The following is a 15,786-nucleotide window of genomic DNA, read 5'->3' as shown; positions in this document are numbered from 1 at the left end:
AATGAATATGTGGTTTGCAATGACAATATTGCAATGTATAGTTTATTGACAGTAGATGAACTTTATGCCGAGGAAGCAAGCACAAATGGTACAAATGTTCAGACAGTAGAACTTGGTGATGTTTCTGGTGACAATGAAGGATCTGAGCGCACATCTAGTATTTCTGAACCACTAACAGTTCTGCAGACCCTCAAGTCGTACACTTTTGCCACATATGCCAGTGAGATGGCATGCATACCAAGTTGCAGTGATTGGAGAAAGGTCTCCTTGAAAACATTTCCATGACACAAAGTCCAATATAAAATGACAGATTTCTTCGTGTACAATAAGCAATTCTGTGGCTCTGTTTATTGTATTACACAGTCTTGGAATTAAGTTCTTATATGAAATCTTTCTGTATCTTTACTGTTCAGATTCAATTATGGCAGTTCCTCAATTTACCATTTCCTGCCTCTAAAGTTTATTTTTCCCAGTCAGAAAACATTAGATTAGAGTTTTACTGCACCTCATTTTACAGCTCAAAACATCATCCCTGCAGATCTGGACATTTTATGTTGCTTGCATGAGTCCATCCATTATAAATGGCCTGAAATGTGGCAAAATGGACAATGATACTTTCTCCATGACATTACACCTACACATTGTTCCATAACGGTCAGTGTCTTACCAGAAATGATACTAATGTGCTCCCATACCCTGGATCCAACATCATCTGCAGGGATGTTGTTTTGAATCATCAAATAAGTTAAAATGCAGTATCTCAGGAGGCATTATAGGTGGCTGCAAAAACTGGCTTACAGTAATACTTCCAGAAACTGTATAAGTGATGGCAAAGTGTATTATTGTCACCTAAGGAAATGTTTTGAAGGTGGCTGTGTGCAAACTGTTCGAGGCAAAAACTTTGGATCCTGCTATATATATAATTAATTGAATGTATTAAATTATTGGTTTTTTAAAATAACTAACTAGTAGATATATTTTTGATTGAAAGAAGAATGTCCAAAATCTTAAAAGTTATTTAATTATTAATTTTTTAAAACAATAAATTGCCACTAAAAATATAAACTTGCTACCACGAATTGGCCAAAAATTTGAATGCACTATTGATTAGATTGATTGAATAGTGCATTTATTAACAACACTACTCTAAAGAAATCACTAAAACTAGAAGTGTTTATACTAAATAAATATTACAATCAATATATACAGTTTTATTTTACACTAGAAGTTTACCAAAATTATCTAATCAACTTAATATCAACTAGTAGATTCTGGTAGAGCTGGACTGCTGGCAATATCTGTTTCTTTTTGATTTAAGGTGACAAGTTCTTTACTGGGAGCTTTCAAAGTAAACGTTATTGGTAAACGTTCGAGGATGGGATTTGTTTTTTGTAAAATTCGAATCCAAGATAGCAAAGAATCCCTGCTGGATGTTCCCGTTGCACAGCATGCAAATATAACTCTATCTTCTTGTTCATGAATTGAGGGCAGCGGTGCTACTTTCTTAGCAGGAGGAGTAAATATTCCAACAGTTAAATTTGATACATCTATTATATGTAAGATACAGGAAAAATTAATTAAAATGCAAAACAAATTTATCAAATTCTACTTAGGCATACATTAACTTTTGGACATTTGACTTTCAATTTATTCTGTTGTTTTTATTTTAATACCCCTAAATTATTATATGCATACCAAATTTAGACTTTCACATATTTTTTGGCTTATAAACAAAAATTTCAAGCTATCATACAGTAGCATTTAGTGCTACTGTATGATAGCTTGGTAACAACAAAATCATTGTGAGAATTAAATTATAATTATTTCCTTTTAATGTTTTATACATTTTACCATTTTGACTAAAAATGTAATACTTTTCTACATTAATAAAAGACTTTGTTTCCTTTTAGCCCTCTACAATTTGTAACTCTGCTCAATTTTTAAACATTTGATTTTATTATGCATTTTTAGGAACACGTTATGTCCGAAAGTCAAGTATTGCCTATACTTTCTAAATTTTAAAATGACGGAATAAATATACCATCAATATCAACCTCATCTTCGGGAATTGGTTTTGGATCTGCCGATAAAATAAAATAAGAAATTGAAACTTTCCTTAACCAAATAATATAAGGACCTTCGACGATAACAGGTTGTGTCAATGGATGTTCTCTTAATAGCTTTTGCTGTTCTGGACTTTGTCCACTAATTATCCATGTTTTGTCCAGAGACTCCTTAACGTCACTCGTCTAAAAATACAGGAAATTTAAAATTCATCGTACTAAATTTATTGTAAACTGCAAAAATTTTAACTCACATTATAAACACTAATGACGTTCCTGAGATCAACACATATTCTTTCTATAGCTAATTTGGCTAATTCAGAGACGTCATTGGGTAACGGTTTAGGAAGAGGAAATGGACTGAGATTTCTAAATTTTGGAAGCCAGTAAGCCATGCGAGCAAACTTGCGGTGAACGAAACTGTATTTACCAAAAGTATTATAAATCATATCTTGAATTTCTTTATCGGGCATTACACCTTAAAACAAAATAAATATTTATTTAAATTTATATTACATATTTTAAAATATAAAATCACTTACCAAACCTTTCCATTTGATCCAATAAATCTATTGCACATTGCTGATGTTTTGGAAAATGCATAAATTCTGTTTGGAAGATATTTTGTGCAACATATTTTCCTTTTGGAAAAATATCTAATAGTTTCTTATAGACTTCAAGATCATCTTCAACGCCATATTCTTCCATATGTTTAAGGGCAGCATGGATGAATTCGACATGACCTCTCCTTCCTTTATCCCTTTCGCAGTATGTATCTACAGTTATTAAAAATGCTCGTTTATCGGGGTTTTCGATTTTTTGAAAAATACGCTCTTTCAATCGTACAGCTTTCTCATCCGGGCCATAATCTCTATTGAAAGCAAAGTTTCGGATTGAAAATAAATATAAATTTCGACAATGATTTTGATGCACGACATTCTTTGAGCAAATGTAAGTCCTGTAGAACGAGCCAATTAAAAAATGTGAAGACCTGATGTAAAATAAATTCATTCCTATAAAATACAAAAAAAATTTTTTTTAATAAATCGTAACAAGACAACTTTTATATTTTAATAAAAATTAAGACAAAATCAGTAATCTTTTATTTACTTTCAGTCCCAAAAATAGATGAAGAACTAAAATAGATGAGGTCCATTTAGCCTCCATCACTTATTTGGAAACATCCCATTAATTGTTTTTAAATGGGATATTTAATTCGGTATTTAAATTGAATTTTTATCATCAACTGTTGGGACAAGTAGCCTACAAAGTAAGAACAGTACTGCTATATTATAGTTCTCGAGCCTGGAGTGAAAGTAAATATAAGATGACCAATTTTGTCATTTAATTAATACAAAAAATTTTACTATTTTATATAATGCAATCTAATCAATAGGTATTATACTTAAAAACATATACAGTTGTCCCTCTATAGTCAGACGTTTTTTAATCCGACATGCTCAGTAGTCCGACGCACCTCCCGTCAAGGTACCCGTCCCCGTTACGTGTCTGCGATGTGAATCTCCCCATCCAATTTTTACACGATGACACACATTTCGTGTGTTTTATGTGAGCAGTTCTGTTCGAACAGTTGGAGTAGAGAATATTGTAAGTTACTGCTAGCAAAACAATGCGAAATATGTAATTATTTTCGGTAATCCGGACACTTTTGGTAATCTGACACACCTTTGGTCCCATACCTGTCGGATTATCAAGGGACAACTGTATTTTAAACTAAATACTGCAAACTTTTGAAATTATTATTCTAGCATTAATGCTATTTCGTAATTTATCTTCAGAAAATATTCATTAAGTGCTAAATTAATTAATAAAACAATGCCGAAAATTTACATTTTCATTTTAAAATTTCCAAATGCATTATAAGTTACATAGAGCTCGTACGACACGAAAAAGCAAAGAGAATCAAATACCTTTGACAATCTCGTTACTTTGGATAAGAGAGCAGTCCAATAAGGGTACATAATGCAGCGATCCAAGGGTGCTCTCTTAAGAAGAATTTAACCATATATCAAATTGTAGCTCTATGCATTTTGTGAACCACAGGTGTAATGAAAATTTTCATTTCTTTTCAAATTTTTAATGTATCAATTTACATACAATTTAATGAATAATTTCATAAATATATCAAAATATTACAGAAATAAATGATTAAAAACTTTTCCGAAATTTGAAATTCAATTTAATAACTGTATTTGAATCCTGTACCAAACTGTGTGACTGTTCTGTAACAGAACACCATTTTAAATTTTCATTAATTCTTATAAATCACCAAGCAGTACAGGAAATAAGATTTAATTTGGATAAATTCTGCATTATTAACTTCTATACAGTCACCTGGGATATTACATAACATTTACAAATTTTTGAAGACTATTCAAGTTAACAACAAAGTTAGGTAGAGTCACCTTTAGGTAATTTGTAAACACACATGTATATAAACTACCAAGCATTTATATATATATTTACAAAATTCTCAATAATGTCATGTTTTTTGGGTTACAACATAAATATCTGATTCAAAAGTTACAATATAAAGTAACATACTAACTTATTTTCACGTAAACTTGTCGTTTTATAAAAATGTTAACACTCCACGTTGAATTGCAAACGAATGCATTGAGGCTGCCATCTTGAAATTTAGTAAAGTGTTGCCATCTCACCGTAACAAATTATTATAATTATGCTCCACTGATTAAAAATAAATTATATAGTAATTTCGATTAGTTAAAGATAATTTTATTGGTCGTTTTAATCATTAGACACGTGTCCAGGGCTCAGGAGGATGTAAAACGAATTAATATTGTTTTCAAAATTTACAAAAACATGACTACGTAGCCTGTTGCGGTTTAGTGTCTAAATACCAGTCACGCAGTATAGCTGTAAAAGATTGAAGATGTCGGAGGGTCCCGAAATACCTAAAAGCCTAGGGCCATGGGGTTAATACGGCCCCAATTAATGGCCGGGCAGTTAAAGTAGCGACCTACCGCTCTGGGCATTCGGAATCGAATCCGAACGAATGGATTTGGTTTAGTTTTATTCGTATACGGCAACGCGACACATGGCATCTATCGATGGAAGAATGTCGCCCAGGAGACGTTTTGTGGAAAGCTTGTTCCTATTTAGGTGTTACTAACATGAAGAAAACCCGGAAAACTCCACGTGGCCGGCCCTTTAGCGAGGCGCTAACTTACTAAAACTATCATCAGTGTTCAGTGGTTTTATCCACTGGGCCACTAGCGGGACCGAACGGTCAAAAAATCTAGAAAATTTTTGGGCTGGTCCGTTCATATTTAATGTCGGGTCTCGTTCCTCATTATCGGCCGTTCATATTGCCTGGCCGAACTCGTAATGGACTTGCTGAAAAGGTTCTCTACAAATTTATCTTTAAAAAGATCTTTAGAGCGGGTGAAAGTGATTAAACTGTATAAAACAAACGTAATGTCACTAGTGCGACGTCATTGGTGACAATTACGGAACGCGCTTTTTCCGTAATTGTTAACGAATGAACAATACAACTGCATTGTGTATTTGTTGGAATGAAAATGCCATTAAAAATTTCTTGCAATTTTAATAAAAAAATTTTGAAATTTCGCTCGGCTTTAGGGGAAATAACTCAAGAAAAAACATGGAATTGATACAATATTCATTGAAAAAGTAAAAGCAAGAAATACTTTTAAAAAAAGATAAAAATGAAATTAGAAGTTTCTTGAATGTTCAACGTTAATAGATGAAGATTCAACATCAAAGGATGAACTAAAAAGGATGTAAGATGGAATTGAAGGTTAAATTATTTAATATGAAAAGATATAATTTCGAGTAAATACACATTCCCGTTATGTTTTTGTAAATATTTTATATACAGTTCTGCCAATTTCTCGATTTTGTTATACACGAACGAGTATAACAAGTGAAACCTTGCGAAAGAGTGGGTAGATATCAATCAGTGTTCATTCCCGTCCTGCGCTGACTTAGGAGTCGACTGTTTCCTGTTTCAGGAGACCTTCACCACGGATATAGCTGAGGAAATGACAAATGCAATTGGTCAGTCAATATATTGTATACATACATAGGAACAATAATCGTTTATGTATATTTACAAACTGTGTTTTATATGAGGTTATACGAAGGAGCATTTTTCAATCTCCGAAAAAATAGTATCATCCAGGATCTCTCAAAAAAATCTGCTTGAAAGAAATTCCGCGGCAAACAAGAATCTCATTAAAGAAATCTTGTTTTGCACATCATGTATTGGAATTGAAAATTATTGCATCTAATAATCCTCTTTGGCACATNTCGAACTCGAATCCGCAATTCCAACTTATTGTGAGATTACGTTGTCAGTTTCGCTACTCTGGATTATCCTCTGATTGATTCATTGACTGTCTTCTTTAATTCTTTTATGGTTATTACTCTTTTTTAGGTATCATTTTCTTCAGAACATTCTAAACACTTTCAACAGGTGCTAATGAGACAGGTTTTAATGTATCGAACACTACAGTAAGGAGGAGGCTAGTACCACTGAAACTAACGATATAACAAAGCACTATATGACAAAAAACTAAAAGAAAGATGGTTTGAAATGTCATAAAGACTAGAGGCAACGAGATATATATAGATCTTACAAGAATATGATAAATTAATAAGGAAGGGATAACTGTTATCTATCTTCTATCATAAAACTATATGGAAAAACATAAAAGAAAATTAAATTTGGTTTTACAGTTGAGGGAATAAAAACTATTTAAATTAAAATTAACCGTAAAGTTTAATATTAAGAATTAAATTTGCATTTAAATCCGGCACTAATTGATGATGCGAATTACCCGTTTTAGATGGAAGGCCATTCGGCTGGAGAAACAGACACGAAGGAACACCAAAATTTTTAGAATTTTTCTAGGATAGATTTTAGAACCAATCCAAATTTTCAGTTTTTTAATAACCTACAACCTCCCGAGAGGTATTCCCTCTCGGCAGATCGCTCATGTGTCGCGTTGCCATAAGCAAATAAACCAAACCAAACCACGTTGTTTGGTTTATTTGCTTATGGCAACGCGACACATGAGCGATCTGCCGAGAGGGAATACCTCTCGGGAGGTTGTAGGTTATTAAAACCCAAACCAAACCACGTTGTTTGGTTTGGGTATGTCGAGCCCGTTCACCTCTTTACAGAACCATTTTGAACTTGGTTGAACTTAAAATATGTCTGCTTCTTGTTAATGTTAATATGCCTGCAAGAACTAACATTAAACCAGTCGAGTAGTCGCGGGTTCGCACCTCACAATCCTCTTTGGCACATACCAGTGCCCGAGTAGATAAAACCATTGAACGCTGCTAGTTGGTCGTAGATTTGCGCCTCGCCATGAGCAAGCCATGTGGAGTTTTCCGGATTTTTTTTACATTAGCAACACGTAAATGGAGGCAGTTTCCCATTAAAAACCTCCGGGAAGCGTACCACCTTGACAAATCGCCCACGTGTCACGTTGCCGTATGCGAATAAAGCCAACACCTCAACTCTTTCCGTTATATGGCACTAAGAGGACTTTTTTTTTTATCAAGGCCATTTTGGGTTTATTTAGGAAGACAATGGTGGTCGGGTGTTGAAGGATGGGCTCAACATATCCGTACGAACCACCCTCCGAAAATTTCCTGGAGTTTTTCGACCCGTCCGGATTCGATTCCAGGGTCTCTCGGAGCGTTAGGCTTCCTCATTAATTATTCGTCCGTCCGGGTCGTTCTACTTATAAGGTTATTTTTTATCATGACGATGTTCGTGTACCGTTAGTATAAATTAATAATATCGTTAAACAATTAATAGGAAGGTTATTTCAATTATTTGTTTAAATAATATAAACAAAAAAGAGATTTATTTAGGCCTTATTTTGCTTATTTGAATATCCATCTTTTTACATCTTATTATTTCCACATTTTGAATAATTTAAATTAAATCAAATATTAAACAAAGAGCCGGATTCCTTCATAGGGCTATTAAGGTTAAATAATTACTAAGCAATTTGGCAGATGGCTGGCAACCAGGTCGCCATCTCTTATTAAATAGTACAATTATAAGTAAATAAATAAAATTATATGAATTTTAGAATATTTTGGAGAAAATTGAATATAGAAAAATATCAATAAAATAAAATTAAATCAATTTAAATTATATTCTTAACAAAAAAAAGTACTATATATATGAGAAAACCAATACAATATTATGAACAGATACAAAGTAATTAAAGTTGACGGTGCTGCCTCTAGCGGAGAGCATGAAAAGTGAACGTTACCTGCGTTTTTTCGCTTAAAACATTTTTTGAGAACGAATTTTAAAAAAAGAAAGAGTCAAGCGACAATCCAAAATAATATGATTTGTAGAAATGCATCAATTATAAAAATTTTCACGGTAGTTTATTAGTTCCAATGTGCGCTATTATATTTATACGTCGTGATGACATCATAATATTGAATTTCCAGATGGCCGAGTGGCTAAGGTAAAAGTCTACGCTCTGGTACCGGAATCGATCAGAACAGATCAAAAAACCTCGGGAATTTTCCGACGATGATCCATCCCCCCACTATCCAGTTGTGGGCACGTCCGAACCCATGACTGGCTTGTAAAAAAAACTCTCTGGGTGTCCAAACGGCAAAACGAGTTTAAAAAAGAATGTTAGCTTTTATCCCTGCCTCAAATATCTTTCATTATACTGTGAAATCAAACACCAACGTCGAAAATACAGTATTTAACTTTTAAAAACTTACAGACTATTATTAAAAGACTTCCCAGACTAGACTATAAGCTATAAAGATTTACAGATTATTAAAATAATAGTAGTAAAATTTCAAATTTTATGGTTGTTGTTTATTAAACTGATTAAATAACACTTTTATCTTGGTTTTTGCAGTTCTCTGCATTCACCGCATGCTTTATAAATAAATAAAATATTTTAAAGGCTAAACTTTAAAATGTTCTTCTCGTTTTCTCATATTTTATAATAAAACAAAACCACAGTAGCAATTATTAAATATATTTATTTACAATTATTAAATTCTTATAATAATTTCTCCGATAAATGCATTTAAATTATATTAAATGAAAGCGAATCAAGTGATATTTTACAACTTTGGATCGTGAATTCCAATCAAAATATATTCTTTATCTGAAAAAATACAATAAAATTCTCTAATTTAATCATTTTAAAGTGAAATAAAGGTAGCAAAATACATAGAATTTACAAGAATATGATAAATTAATAAGGAAGGGATAACTGTTATCTATCTTCTATCATAAAACTATATGGAAAAACATAAAAGAAAAGAAAATTAAATTTGGTTTTACAGTTGAGGGAATAAAAACTATTTAAATTAAAATTAACCGTAAAGTTTAATATTAAGAATTAAATTTGCATTTAAATCCGGCACTAATTGATGATGCGAATTACCCGTTTTAGATGGAAGGCCATTCGGCTGGAGAAACAGACACGAAGGAGCACCAAAATTTTTAGAATTTTTCTAGGATAGATTTTAGAACCAATCCAAATTTTCAGTTTTTTAATAACCTACAACCTCCCGAGAGGTATTCCCTCTCGGCAGATCGCTCATGTGTCGCGTTGCCATAAGCAAATAAACCAAACCAAACCACGTTGTTTGGTTTGGGTATGTCGAGCCCGTTCACCTCTTTACAGAACCATTTTGAACTTGGTTGAACTTAAAATATGTCTGCTTCTTGTTAATGTTAATATGCCTGCAAGAACTAACATTAAACCAGTCGAGTAGTCGCGGGTTCGCACCTCACCAACGGGCCATATGTTTTCCGGATTTCCTTTGCTCGTCTATCGCCTAAATAGAAGCCAGTTTTCTATAAAAGATATCCTTTTGGACGATTGCGAAATAAATTTATATGTACCGGGTACAGCTATAACTTCGTTCTTCTCGGAACGAATTCTTATGAAACTTAAATCATTTATAGGATCGAGTTGTCTGATTGTACTTCTTGATTTTTCCACCATTCCAACGACGAGTTCGGCATAATTAGCCGATGCGAAATAAGGAATATTTAACGTAGTTTTAATTGGAATGCCTGAAAGAATGTTCTATTATTATAATATCTTTTACATAATTAACTAGCTGTTACCCGCGACTTCGTCAGCGGAGGTTTTGCAAGCAAACCCCATTTACATCCAATATTTCAATAACCATAGTAATTGTTATATAACACCTACCGCTGAAGAGAATTGCCGAAAATCAAACGAACTATTTTCAATTTGATCAATTTTCTGAAACGTTTACAATCGTTCTATAATCGAACCAATACGCAATAACAAATTCGAATTTAAAACGGTTCGAACATTTTTAAAATCGAAATGGATAAAAATATTTATAACAATGTCTGAAATGTTATTAATTTAATACACCTAAGTACTCGATGAAAACTATATTCTCTCCCTCACCCCCCGCGGGGAAATTTCTAAAAATCCCTTCTTAGTGTACATTCTCATGGCATACCCTACTACAACGCAGATAAAAACAAAAAATCGCATCTAAAATAGCGCAGTAGAAGCCGTTCTTCCGGTTAAGCCTTAATGCTCTCCCTCACCCCCCGCGGGGAAATTTCAAAAAATCCCTTCTTAGTATGCATTCTCATGGCATACCCTACTACAACACAGATAAAAACAAAAAAATCGCATCTAAAATAGTACAGTGGAAGCCGTTTTTCCGGTTAAGACTTAATGCTCTTCCTCACCCCCCGCGGGGGACTTTCTAAAAATCTCTTCTTAGTGTGCATTGCCATGGCATTCACTACTAAAACGCAGATAAAAACAAAAAATCGCATCTAAAATAGCGCAGTAGAAGCCGTTTTTCCGGTTAAGACTTAATGCTCCCCCTCACCCCCCCGCGGGAAACTTTCTAAAAATCTCTTCTTAGTGTGCATTGCCATGGCATTCACTACTAAAACGCATATAAAAACAAAAAATTGCATCTAAAATAGCGCAGTAGAAGCCGTTCTTCCGGTTAAGCCTTAATGCTCTCCCTCACCCCCCCGCGTTGGAATTTCGAAAAATCCTTTCTTAGTGTGCGTTTCCATGACGTACCCTAACTGTGTACCAAATTTCACCTCTTTAGGTTAAGCGGTTTGCTCTGGGCGATGATGAATCAGTGAATGAATGAGTGAGTCAGTCAGGACAAGCAATTTTATATATTTAGATAAAAAATCTGAAAGTACCGCAATTATTTGACAGAATTAATCCGTTAACTCCTTTTTGTGAACGCAAATTGCTTAATTTTTCATCGGCATCCATCTGTTTAAGAAATAAAAAAATAATTTTGAAAATTTGTGAAAAATTACAGAATTATTCTTAAAATAGTAAATAAAATAATAAAAAATAAAATGCGATTACGTTCGAAAATAACCATTCGATATCTTTATTCAAAAATAACGACGTCACTCGAATTTAAATTCATTTTAGCAAGTTAACTAAACATAAAAATAGCGGTAATATAGCCAAAAGTTTTTAAGTTTTTAATTATAATTTTTAAAAATTAACTTTTTTTTCTCCCTGGCCATTATGGTTTTTTTAAAACTCTTTCCGACCTAAGCAAGCTTTTATAGCAAGCCCATTATGGATTCGGTCAGGGCCACAATGGGGCAGCCGGTGTTGAGGAATGGGGTAGAGATATCCGGACGGATTAACTCCGAAAAATTCCCGAGTCCGGATTCAATTTCGGGTCACTAAAAAGGCATTTGCAATACCCGAGTTCGTTCACATTTACAATACATATGGCCAAATGATAATGCCCGATATAGCCCAGTCATTTCATTCATGAAAGTTCGTTAGTCGATCCAACCAAACTTGGTCCTTCAGATCGGTAATTTGATTTATAAGCTTCTGTAATTCGGCTGTCATATAAGTTCTGGAAGGAAAGAATCGGTCCGAAATCGAACTCGAATCCGCAATTCCAACTTATTGTGAGATTACGTTGTCAGTTTCGCTACTCTGGATTATCCTCTGATTGATTCATTGACTGTCTTCTTTAATTCTTTTATGGTTATTACTCTTTTTTAGGTATCATTTTCTTCAGAACATTCTAAACACTTTCAACAGGTGCTAATGAGACAGGTTTTAATGTATCGAACACTTCAGTAAGGAGGAGGCTAGTACCACTGAAACTAACGCTATAACAAAGCACTATATGACAAAAAACTAAAAGAAAGATGGTTTGAAATGTCATAAAGACTAGAGGCAACGAGATATATATGAATCAAAAATATGTATTGGCTGTGGTGACGATGGAAGTATATTAGTATACAGAAGATCAGATGAAAAATTTCATCCTGTTTCATCACCAAAATTTCCAAAATGTGTAATGTATAACCTGTAAAGGGGTTGATGGGATGACAATCCTTAATAGAACATTGAATGCTGATGGTTATTTTGGAGTTATTAGAAGCTTTGAACGTTAAAATATCTGAAGATCGTTTCGTTAATGAGAATTTCATCTACCAGGATGACAATGTATCGTGTCATAGAACTAGACAAATTAAATAATGGATTCGAAAACATAACATACGGCATTTATAATGACCCGCCAACAATCCAGATACATCTCCCATTGAAAATGTTTGAAGGTTCTAAATAAAATGGTGTCTGAAAAGCAGTGGAGTGCCGTGACATTTAATGATAGGAAAGTTGTGTTACTGTAAGAAGACGACATCCAGGGGCAACCAGTCAATTGCGCGTCAGTGATGGTCTAGGGCAGGGGTGGCCAACAGTTTTTGCCTCCGGGCCGAATTGGAAAGAAAACTTTTTCCGCGGGCCGAACCAGAGGCCGTCCTAGGAAGATTTTGAGGTGGTGCGAGATCTCATTGTAGTGTCACCCCGTAGAGACTGAATTGTAGATAGAGATTACAGATACATTTTTCACATTATCATGCTATATCAACATTCTACGCGGTACTTAGGATATTTGTAATGGAGGGAACTATATGACAGCACAATGAGTTGTTGACCTTTTTTTTTTTTTTCTTTTTTAGGCGTCAGAATTTTTCATCGAGCTATTCGAGACTTCATTAGCTATTATTGAAAGATTGTTCGCGGGCCACATTAATTCATTAGACGGGCCGGATCTGGTCCGCGGGCCGTATGTTGGCCATGCCTGGTCTAGGATCCATTCGTATCGTTTATTCGATAAGCCAGTAAAAACCGTAGACTTCTCTAAATGCATTTTTAATATTACAATAACATTCCGAATCGCTAGCCACGATATAAGGGCTACAATTAAAAATAAAATAATAATAACTTACTCGGTGAAATAAAATATGTGATTGACGTACCGGTACATACCCGGTACAAAATATTTTTCAATTGTACGAATATACTTTTAAAGAAAATTATAATTAAACGTAGCTTTGCAAAGAAACGTACATAAAAATATAAAATATTCTTTACTTTTTAAATCTTAAAACAATGCACTTAGTCAAATAGCTCCCTACGAGTGGCTAACGGATGGAATCGAAGACGGTTGCGGAGCGTGCATACACGCGGACTGCCAAATCCCCAGGGTGCCGATACTGGTCAATGTCAAATACCTCTTTTGTCGGATCACTAGTATATCTCAAAGGACGCGACAGGGCCGTTGTAGATTTTAAACGTTTCTCACCATAGCTGTAAACATCTAAATACGTTAAACTTAATAGTCGTTTGTTTTCTAATTCTTTTTAGGACCAAGTGTCCTCAGAAATTTCCAAAATTTACAACTTTTCGGTCACTCTCGTTGAACTGGAAACATTTCTGTCTTTATTACATTAATAATACGAAGAAATCAGTCTCCACTGTACTCGGCTAGAGATGATTTGGTTAAGCTTTTGTTTAAATAAAATTTCGGCTCTTTCATCAGAGTTTTGTTTACGTCCTCAATTCCCTAACCGCTTAATTATTTAACTACTTCTTAAGTAGAAATAAGTCGAAACCGGTTACTTTGTACTCGAATATTTGTAGTCTCGGGAAAAAAGTGGAAAGACAAATTTTTATGACAAACGGTTACATAAATCGCAAATTTAATGAAAATAAATTCTAGAGCTTTTTCTGTACCTGATGCATCTCTCTCATTCATTAATTTAGTTGTAAATTATGCTACCAAAGTAACGGTTAATTTTTTACCATTATACGAGAATTGTACACGTTTTTTTCTGCATTCCCTTAAAGATGGGATATACAAAATCGTAATATCACCGGTTTAACATTGAAATCCGTGAGTAATATAAAATAGAAGAGCGGAATAAAAATATCAAATATTTTAATGGATTTTTTTAAAACTCCTGTCAACTATCGTACAGAACTATCGTAAAAACCTACCAGTAAATTCTTATCGGTCGGGTTAAGTTATAAATCTACTCGCGATTCGCGTAATCGGGCGAGGGCGGCCAAATATCTAGCGGGCGGGCGGCTAACTGCCCGGAACCGGTCCCGGAAAGAATTGGATGTGGTACACGTGTAGCATCCACCCGAGGTCCTAGGATTCCACCGGCTAAACCAGGTGAGGTTGGTGCTCCGTAAAGGGCATGTGCGAATCTGGTTTTTTGGATGCACGTGTACAATACAGATCCCGAACGTGACAATATATATAACCCGAAACCTTAAAACTAACCTTAAACACTAACTTAACACTAATAACAGAAAAAGGGATAAAATTAAGAAGACAGAATAAATGGTAGATAAGATAGAAATAGGGATATCCGGGCTTTTGTTCTTTTTTTCGGCTTGTTTCTTTATGCGTACTGTCGGGTGGGATAACACACGTCCTTCTCTTATAACTGGCCAGTTCTCTTCTTTAATGATTATTTTTCCTTCCACTGTCGTCACTACGACCTTAAAACAGGATTTTTTTTTCTCAACTTATTTCTGAACTCTCCGGTCGTTGCTAATACGACTCGCAATATTCTCATCTCGTCCGTACACTCTCCGGGTCCTGTTTACATCTTTGCTCCTCAAATTTCTAGGAACTGCTCATCTCACCCAAGGGACAGGGAATAGATAAGAAAGTTCTAGAATAAAATAGAACAATAGAACAAAGGGTAGAAAGAAGAAATGAAACTAAACTAAAATTAATATTTACAAAAATATAGCGTATAGCCACAATAGTTTGGGATAGCATAGATTACGTTTGCGTTTTTGGAGAGTGTTGAGTTAAATTAAAATAAAAACAATGTCGACAAAATAGTTTAGTAGTGTAATATGGAAATATTTTACGATAGTAAATGACGAATGTGCTAAATTTGTGAAGGAAAGTATTCCCGTAACGGTAAAGGTACAATATCGTTAAAAAAAATCATTTCCAGAGGAAACACTCGCATGAATATGCTTTATTCTTAAAAGAAGACTCCGCTAAGAAGAGTGCCGACGAAACCGTTCAACAGGGAACATCTTTACAAACGGTAAAAAGAGAATTTAGACTAACATTTTTTAACGAATTCATAGAAAAAGTCAAAATGTGGGATAATACAAACCCCAAGTCAATAAAAATTGACTATTTAATTGCAGAAATGATAGCTTTATCTGATTTATTTTTTCAACACATAGAAGGATTGGGGTTCCTACGATTGATGAATCATGTTGTTCCAAATTATATTCTAAAAGGCAGGAAATATTTTACGGAACTTGTTTGCGGCGAACTTTACAATAAAGTGTCATCGAAAATAAAGAACATATTGAAG

General features: G+C 34.1%; 2 protein-coding genes across 4 annotated transcripts; both read right to left on the bottom strand.

Annotated features, from left to right (window-relative positions):
* Positions 1 to 1,036: 1,036 nt before the first annotated feature.
* Positions 1,037 to 5,215, bottom strand: LOC111613163 (evolutionarily conserved signaling intermediate in Toll pathway, mitochondrial-like). Of its 3 annotated transcripts, none has more exons than XM_023354492.1 (5): positions 4,633 to 5,215; positions 2,606 to 3,076; positions 2,318 to 2,541; positions 2,042 to 2,249; positions 1,037 to 1,547 (listed from the first exon to the last, which is right to left on the bottom strand). In XM_023354492.1, the coding sequence occupies exons 2-5, from the start codon at positions 3,072 to 3,074 to the stop codon at positions 1,258 to 1,260; spliced, it is 1,191 nt and encodes a 396-aa protein (XP_023210260.1). In that variant the 5' UTR covers positions 3,075 to 3,076; positions 4,633 to 5,215; the 3' UTR covers positions 1,037 to 1,257. The 3 variants fall into 3 exon arrangements, with proteins under 3 accessions (XP_023210260.1, XP_023210268.1, XP_023210278.1); XM_023354500.1 differs by having other exon boundaries at positions 4,629 to 4,724; XM_023354510.1 differs by lacking the exon at positions 4,633 to 5,215 and adding an exon at positions 3,995 to 4,132.
* Positions 5,216 to 9,095: 3,880 nt separating this feature from the next.
* Positions 9,096 to 11,525, bottom strand: LOC111613175 (dynein light chain roadblock-type 1-like). Its single transcript, XM_023354526.1, has 4 exons — positions 11,474 to 11,525; positions 11,299 to 11,374; positions 9,982 to 10,155; positions 9,096 to 9,235 (listed from the first exon to the last, which is right to left on the bottom strand). The coding sequence occupies exons 2-4, from the start codon at positions 11,372 to 11,374 to the stop codon at positions 9,192 to 9,194; spliced, it is 294 nt and encodes a 97-aa protein (XP_023210294.1). The 5' UTR covers positions 11,474 to 11,525; the 3' UTR covers positions 9,096 to 9,191.
* Positions 11,526 to 15,786: the final 4,261 nt, after the last annotated feature.

Source organism: Centruroides sculpturatus, unplaced genomic scaffold (assembly GCF_000671375.1).
Source record: "Centruroides sculpturatus isolate CEXI.00-Female unplaced genomic scaffold, Cexi_2.0 scaffold134, whole genome shotgun sequence".
NCBI lineage: Eukaryota > Metazoa > Arthropoda > Arachnida > Scorpiones > Buthidae > Centruroides > Centruroides sculpturatus.
Note: the sequence above shows the minus strand (reverse complement) of the source record. Positions and strands in the feature narration are given on the sequence as shown.

Coding starts and splice junctions, on each gene's coding strand:
- LOC111613163 (XM_023354492.1), bottom strand. CDS start 3,074: ATGAATTTATTTTACATCAGGTCTTCACATTTTTTAATTGGCTCGTTC. Junction 2,250..2,317: donor ACGTCATTAGTGTTTATAAT/GTGAGTTAAAAT, acceptor CTGTATTTTTAG/ACGAGTGACGTTAAGGAGTC. Junction 1,548..2,041: donor AGATGAGGTTGATATTGATG/GTATATTTATTC, acceptor TACATATAATAG/ATGTATCAAATTTAACTGTT.
- LOC111613175 (XM_023354526.1), bottom strand. CDS start 11,374: ATGGATGCCGATGAAAAATTAAGCAATTTGCGTTCACAAAAAGGAGTT. Junction 10,156..11,298: donor AATTCTGTCAAATAATTGCG/GTACTTTCAGAT, acceptor ACATTCTTTCAG/GCATTCCAATTAAAACTACG. Junction 9,236..9,981: donor CGAAGTTATAGCTGTACCCG/GTACATATAAAT, acceptor GTATTTTTTCAG/ATAAAGAATATATTTTGATT.